This window comes from Orycteropus afer, unplaced genomic scaffold, assembly GCF_000298275.1.
Source record: "Orycteropus afer afer isolate SDZICR_OR568_19922 unplaced genomic scaffold, OryAfe1.0 scaffold00015, whole genome shotgun sequence".
NCBI lineage: Eukaryota > Metazoa > Chordata > Mammalia > Tubulidentata > Orycteropodidae > Orycteropus > Orycteropus afer.
In genome coordinates this window covers 9,328,891-9,336,729 of record NW_006921602.1, presented here as the reverse complement: position 1 = coordinate 9,336,729, position 7,839 = coordinate 9,328,891, and the positions used below count along the sequence as shown (strand labels likewise).

Genomic DNA, 7,839 nt, shown 5'->3' with positions numbered 1-7,839 from the left:
GTAAACTGGTCAATGACATGAGACAAAGTATATGTGAACTGCTGTATGGAAAGTGAATTTGCTCTGTAAATCTTCACCCAAATCACAATAAATTTAAAAAAAAAAAGAATCTTTACAATAGTTTATGCCCTTCCATCTTATCTTTACATTTTTAGATAGATATCTGCTTAAGAAATTAATCAGAATTGCTAATAAAAATTTATGTACAAAGATATTCCATTTAATGATATAACTGTGGTTCAAAAGTAAATAATAATAAAACCAGAATGTTCAATATTAGGGAAATGGTTAGATAGATTTTCATGAGATGAAATAGTATAGAGTATTTAAAATTCATGTTTTAAAATATCTTAAGTAGTAATAAGAAATTAAGCAAGAGAGAAAAAAGTATAAAATTGCATATATAGTAGAATCTCAACTATGTTTTTAAAAAAATGTATAGAAAGAAACCAGGATAGAAACATGCTACTGTATTAACAGTGGTTCCCTTGCAACTGTGGGATTATGGGTAATTATATTGTTTATGCTGTCTTCCTCTCTGTAGTAGGAATTTATGTAAATGAATATTTATTCTTTTTCTTTGTCTTTAAAAAAAAAATCTTAAGTTTGTAAAACTTGGACCTCTGGTTGACACAACACATTGTTGGTTTAGTTGGAAGGAATAGATTTATTTGGGGAATTTCATTTTTGGTATATGATAATGCTAAGTTTACCATTGAGTCTTGCAATGTGTTTATTTTATTATTTTTTCTATCATGTCCTCTTGGGAACTTAATAGTAAAGGACAGGAGAGCAGTTGGTCCATGTAGATAGAATTTTCTTATGGTATGGAGAGAGGTATGGTGGCCTGCGATTAGATTACTATATCAGGATGTGGCAGAATCTGCAGTGTCTCTAGGTACAGTGTTCTAAATGAGGTATTGCCCTAATTTTTCAATTCATGGCATCTTACGAAATATGTTTTTTAATGTGTGATAAGTGACTATAATCCTTATGTGTAGAAGATGGGATTATCAGTGAAAACTAACATACTTTGGGAACTTTTTAGAATATTAAAGTGGAATCTGGAGAGTCAAGGAGTCCTTTGAATAATCTCCACAGACAAATGAAATTTCTTCTTGTGAGTATCCTTCTGGAATTTTTAATTTCCATTAAATCTCATGTTTTCATAAAAATGTTTAACATAATTCATATTTAATATTACTTTCTTCAAAATTTGTTCTAAATGTTATGTATTTGTTAGATACTCTTGGAAATTTGGGCAATTTAATTTTAGTATATGGTAGTTGTCCTACAATTAAAGAGAATGTAAGTTAGTTCATTTAACTTTTCTATTGTAGTGTTTGATTTTTATTCATATAATGGATCCCTCCTTTTCAAATGGGTCAGCTGCCAGTTTATTCTAAATATATATATAACCTGCTTGTTAATAACTGGGATTTTGACTGAAGCTAAAGATTGATGAGCATGTTTTTCAAGATTTTATGTTTCAGTAATTTTAGCTCCACTCCACAAATTGAATCTCAAGAGGGTGCCTCAGTTAGAAATTCCACGTGTCTTAGTCAGGCATACCAAGCCAGTAATGATTTAGCCACTGCCTTTCTTATTTCTTTTCTTTCTTCTTTTTAAAACAGTTCTATTGAGATATAAATTATATCCCTTAATAATCATCTCTTTTAAGTTATAATTTAATAGTTTTTAGTATGTTTACAGAGTTGTACAACCATCACCACAATGAATTTTAAAACATTTCATCACTCCAAAAAGCAGCCCTGTTACCCATTAGCAGTCACTGCCCACTGCCCCGATCCTTTCAGCCCCTGACAACCACTAATTTGTTTCTTGTCTATGTTGTTGTTATGTGCCGTATTTGCCTATTTTGGATGTTTCATATAAATGGAATCATTAATATTCCATTTGTGGTCTTTGTGATTAGGCCCTTTCATTTAGCATAATGTTTTCAAAGTTCATTCATGTAGCATGTATCAGAACATCATTCCTTTGTATGGCTGAATAATATTCCATTGTATGGATATACCGTATCGTGTTTATCCATTCTTTAGTTGATGAACACTGGGTTGTTTCCATTTTTGGCTATTGAGGATAATACTGCTATGAACATTTGTATACAAATTTTTGTGTGGACATATCTTTTCATATCTCTTGGGTATACACCTAGTAATAGAATTGCTGGATTATATGGTAACTCTATGTTTAAGTTTTTGAGGAACTGCCAGACTGTTTTCCAAAGTGGTTATACCATTTTACATTCTCATCAGCAACATATGGGCACTCCATTTCTTCCACATCCTTGCCTTTACTTGATATTATTCTCTTTTTTATTATAGTCATTCTAGTGGAGGTATAGTGATATCTCTTGGTTGACAACAACTAGCATGTGGAAGAGCTGGGATTCAAACGCACATCCATCTGTCTGACTCAAAAGTTCACATTTTGTTATAATCTCCCTTATAACAAAATCTTAGATTTGTACCTGGCTGTGATCTCTCCTCCTCTACTTTGAGGAGGCAGCTCTTCCCCAGTCATATTTTGAGTGCCTTCCAACCTGAGAGGCTCATCTTCTGGCACAGACAGTGTTTCACTGCTATTCATAAGGTTTTCAGTGGCCAATTCTTTCAGAAGTAGACCACCACATCCTTCTTCCTACTCTTTCTTAGCCTGGAGGCTCTGCTGAAACCTGCCCACCATGGGTGACTCTGTTGGTGTTTGAAATACTGGTGGCAAAATTTCCTGCATCACAGCAAGGCACCACAGTACAACAAAGTGACAGACAAGTGGTGGTATTCAGTGTAAGATCCCTTAATGGCCTAACCCCCTTCCCTTCTACTCCTTTCTCCATTTTTCTTCATTACTTAGTGCTGCTATAACAAAATATAATATAAGTGCGTGACTTTAAAAAGAACAGAAATTTATTTTCTCACCATTTTGGAGGCAAGAAATCTAATCAGTGCATTGGATTTGAGGGTGGGTCTGTCCTTGTCAGTAGCCCCGGGAGGTCCTTCACGTTCATCTTCCCCCTTGTATGTGTATGGGTGTCTATTCCGCTCTTTTTATTACGCAGAGCTGAATAGATTTAGGACCTACCCTACACTGGCATGGCTTTATTAACATAATAGAAGAAACCCTGCTTCCAAACAGGGTCATATTTACAGGCACAGGGGTCAGTATTTCAACACATATGGGACGGGGGAGGGAGAGGAGAGCATACTTCAATTTGTAGCTTCGTATTTCCCTGGCTTTTTTGCTCTATCCTGGTTGGGATCATCCTACCTTCTTTATCTGTTCCATGCTTTTTCTCACTTTATAGCCATGCCTTTCCACATTTAAGTTGCCGCTGAAGTTTCCCATTGTTTCACTGCCTATTCCAGCCTATCTTGATCCCTTTTCTTTATTTCTATTTAGATATTGTGTGTATATGAATATTATTTTTACAGAAGGTTCCAGTTTCACATTTGTCATTCCCCCATTATTTCATCCGTATTATCTGTCCTTAGCCCAAACTACAAGCATCTCCTGGGTGGGCTCAGTATCATCAGTCTTAGATCCTCTGTAGCGTCTGTGCCCATGGCACCATCTTCACTCAGACTGCTGGGTGTATCCCGTGGCCCTCTCAGTCACTAATGTGTGACCTCACTAATGTGTGACCTTGCACAACTTAGTTGGCCTCTTTTAGCTTCAATAAAATGGGGATAATAGTAATATGTGCCTCATAGAGTGATTGTGAGGTTTAAATAACACACAACATACAAAGCACTTAGGCTGTTTCCTGACATGTGGTAAATGCTCAACAAATATTACTGCCGTTTACATTATTAAATATATCTTTATCAGTTCAGCTTCGTTTTCTGCTAACAAGGTTTTGGGTTCTTTAATCTCCCCTAGGTCTTGGCTGATGGGTTGAGGACTGGTGTAACTGAGTGGCCTGAGCCTCTGGAAGTGAAATCTGCTGTTGAACTTGTGCAGGAATTTCTAAATGGTGTTTGTTTTCCTAACTTGGCCTTGTATATTGTTTGTTTGCTTTTACTGAGAATTTATGCTTGCTATATTTAAGTATAAATTATTTTTTCAGGCTTGATATTCTTTTTGGTGGGTTATAGATAAAGCTTATGAGGTCTGTTGGGGAGAAGGAAGAGACAGCTCTGGTTTCTAAGTGCTAATGGTAAAGGTCAAATGATTTTAAAAACAAATGAGATTTAAGTTTTATGTAACAGAACCATATTTGAGATTGTAGAAACAGAGGAGTGGTAACAGTAACCTTTCGAGTGCCTACCACGTACCCCACATTGTGTGTTAGGGGCACACTACCTCAGTTCATCAGCCCCCTAACTAATGGGTAGCTCTTATTACCACCAGCGGAGAGTTAAAGTGATTTGCTTAAAATCCACAATTATACTTCTACTGTCCATTTGAAGATAGATTAGGATGGGAATAACTTGAAAAGCAAAAAATAAAATTAAGAGTTAATAAGTTTTTGCCACTTTCTAGACTTAAATAAACTGGATGGATTTGGTGATTCTACAAAAAAAGACTCGGAGGTAAGTGATTGTCATCATTTAGAAATGTAAACTGAAATAGCTTTAAAAATTGCATTGTATCATTATCTTTCATGTTGTACTATCTCAAATGGATCTGGTACAGCCAAGGCAGCATTTGGGGGCAGCTTTAATGTCTGCATTTGTGCATATTTTTTTTTTCTTAAATAAATATATTTTTTTAAGATAACTGATGCATGCATATATAAATTGCTTGATTATAGAAAAGTAGAAATGAGTATGTTAGTATTCTATAAGATGGTACTACTATATTATTATTTTGGTATATGAATATGTTATAAAATGATATATTAATATGCCATAAGATGGTATTATTAAATTAAGCTAGATATGTCCTCAATTGATGAATAGGAAAATGTAGAAATAGGTAATTTGATAAATATTTTTATGTGGAAAGTTGAATGTTTGTTTTTAGGCACCAGAGTTTTAAAACAATCTTAAGAGTCTAGTTTTCATTGTGTATTTGTTAGTGAATGAAGTTGTAGAAAATGTGTTGTTTCCATGTTTCTTTGTGGGTGTGCATGAATCCTCTTTTTCTTAGAGTAGCATTTGAAAGTTTGTTGCCCTTGAACTATTTTCTCTTTTTCCAATGAACTGAGTATTCTTGGAAGTTTACTTCTTTTTCAGACAGTGAAGCACGACTTTGCTGCAGTTGAGCGATCCATTGAGAGTGTATTCACAGCACGGGGTGACCTCGATTTTGCTGAGCAGCTGTGGTGCAAAATGAGCAGTAGTAGGTGTCCATTCTGATTATAAAATAGAATCTTTCCTGTTATTTTTTAGGTTTATTTTTAAGTCTTTTGTATTACTAATCTTGCATGGAATTGTTGTTTTTATTGTATGAAATTCATTTCTTCATTGGCATATTCTGTTCAAGAATTATACTAAGACAAGGCTATTTATAGAAGCTATTCTTTTCTCCTCCTTTCTAAGTATAAAAAAGGATAATATGGTGGTTATTATGCTATACTTACATGAACCAGAAGATATACCTTAGTAAAATTTGAATTGTTATGGGAAGATACTCCTTAATATTTTACTAATTGTGTTCTTTTGTGGCAATCTGAGTTTGATTTCTTTCTTTAAAAATGTATTAAATCTTTTTTTTTTTGCAAATGTATTAAATCTTTTTTTTTTTGCCTTTAATTTCTTTCTCTTTCTTCACATTCATAAAGTACAGATTCTTGTCTTCTACTTCATTTATGTGTCTGTAAGTTTAATAGCCTATTTGATTTGCAGAAATACCATGAAAATAATGTTAGACTGACTTGTTTTCCAAGGTGTAGTTTCATATCAAGACTTGGTGAAGTGTTTCACGTTGATCATCCAGAGTCTACAGCGTGGTGACATACAGCCATGGGTAGGTTTAGGAGTGCATGTGTGAACATTTTCTTAGCACCATGTGCAGTGGTTAAGGACAGGCCCTGGAGCAGACTGCCTGAGTTTCAGTTCCAGCTCTGTAAACTTTCCTAGATTCCTTTACCTCTCTGTGTCCCAGTTTCCTCATCTAAAGTAGGAAGACTAGTACCTACCTCATAGTGCTATTTTGAGGATAAAATAATTTATTCATGTAAAGTACTTAGTAGGAGCTCTGGTAGCGTAGTGCCTAAGGCACTTGACTGCTAACCAGAAGGCTGGCGGTTCAAACCAGCCATTCCTTGGAAGGAAGGTTGGGCAATCTATTTCCATAGTGATACCGCCTCGGAAACCCAAGGAGGTCACTATGAGTCGGGTCTGACTTGATGGCACATAACAGCAATAAAGTACTTAGTGCCTAGCTCATATTCAAGTGCTCAGTATGTATAAGCTCCTAACATTGTCATTGTTACTGTTGCTGTAAGTGATCATTCTCATACTACTGATGAGAGTACTAATTGACACACTTGTTTCTAAAAAGCAATTTTGATAAATGTATTGAGATCCTTAAAATGTGTCTTTGATCCAATGACTCTTTTTTTTTTCTATTTTTATTGTGGTGAAAACATATACACCAAGACATTCATCAACATAACAACTTCTGCATTTATAGCTCAGGGACATTGATGACATTTTTCATATTGTGCCACTATTATTGCAATCCTTTTCTAAAATATTCCACCACCATTAGCATAAACTCAATGACCCATAAACAAAAGCTTCCCCTTTCCCCCTCCCTCTTACCCCTGGCATCCACTAATAATCTTTAGTATATAATTTTTTAATCTAGCATTTCCTCCTCCCCTTCCCTCCCTGGTAACCAATAAAGAAAGTTTCCTTCCTAATATAAACCTTTCCTTGACTTTTTAAAATAGTGGACTAATAAAATATTTGTCCTTTGATCCAATGACTCTTCTGCTGGGATCTATCCTAAGCACATAAACAGAAGTACAGTAAAATCTGCAAAACCTGGAACCTGTATAAGATGAAACCTGTCAGAGAAGGAAAACTCCAATATTTTGCACTAATAGGGAATGATAGAAAAGTGGTAAAACTATTTCCTGTCAAAGACAGAAAACTTAAGAGGCCCAGAAAAACAAGGCAGAAGGCAATCCCATCAAGTTCTGGCTCTCACAGATTTCATTGTGTATTTAGATTTTATGTATGAGAATATTCATCACAGTCTCATTCATGGTAGCAAAATGCTGTGAATGACCTAAATTTTCACTGTTATTGGAGTAAGTAATGATACATCCCATAATAGCATATGTAACAGTTGCTAAAAATGATGCTGACACTTTTTAATGATGTGGAGAAATGCTTGTAATGTTCAGTAAAAAGGAGTATACACATTGTATTAAAAAAAAAAAAAAAAAAACTTTGGAGAGAAAATCCTGGAAACAAATATGCTAAAATGTTAATAGCAATCACCTGTAGTAATAGGGTTATAAATGATTTAAAAAGTTGCAAAAAAAAAAAATTTGTGAAAATATGCACAGCAGAAAATACACCCATTCAACAATTTTGACACGTACAGTTCAGTGACAGTGGTTACATACTTTACATTCTGTCACCATTTTCACTATCTCTACTCATTGGTTTGCCATCATTAACTTAACACTTTCTGCCCTTTAAAGCTTTCCACTGTGCTTTAGATTTACTGTTGTCAATTTGCTTTCATATAGACAATTCTGTAAAAGAGTACAATGCACATGGCAAACATTCTTGGTTAAATGAGCTAAACTATGAGGAGGTCTGGTAGCATAGTGGCTAAGACACTTGCCTGCTAACCAGACGGCTGGCGGTTCAAACCCAACAGCCACTCCTCGGAAGGAAGGTTGGGCAATCC

General features: G+C 34.9%; 1 protein-coding gene across 1 annotated transcript in view; it reads left to right on the top strand.

The window, feature by feature from the left end:
• The window catches only part of ZWILCH (zwilch kinetochore protein), a 50,391-nt gene that overhangs the window by 21,923 nt on the left and 20,629 nt on the right, over window positions 1–7,839 (top strand). Inside the window, exons 8-12 of the mRNA XM_042783173.1 lie at window positions 1,049–1,120; window positions 3,904–3,997; window positions 4,507–4,556; window positions 5,202–5,307; window positions 5,855–5,934. Coding sequence (XP_042639107.1) covers window positions 1,049–1,120; window positions 3,904–3,997; window positions 4,507–4,556; window positions 5,202–5,307; window positions 5,855–5,934 — 402 coding nt within the window. The remainder of the gene's footprint in view (window positions 1–1,048; window positions 1,121–3,903; window positions 3,998–4,506; window positions 4,557–5,201; window positions 5,308–5,854; window positions 5,935–7,839) is intronic.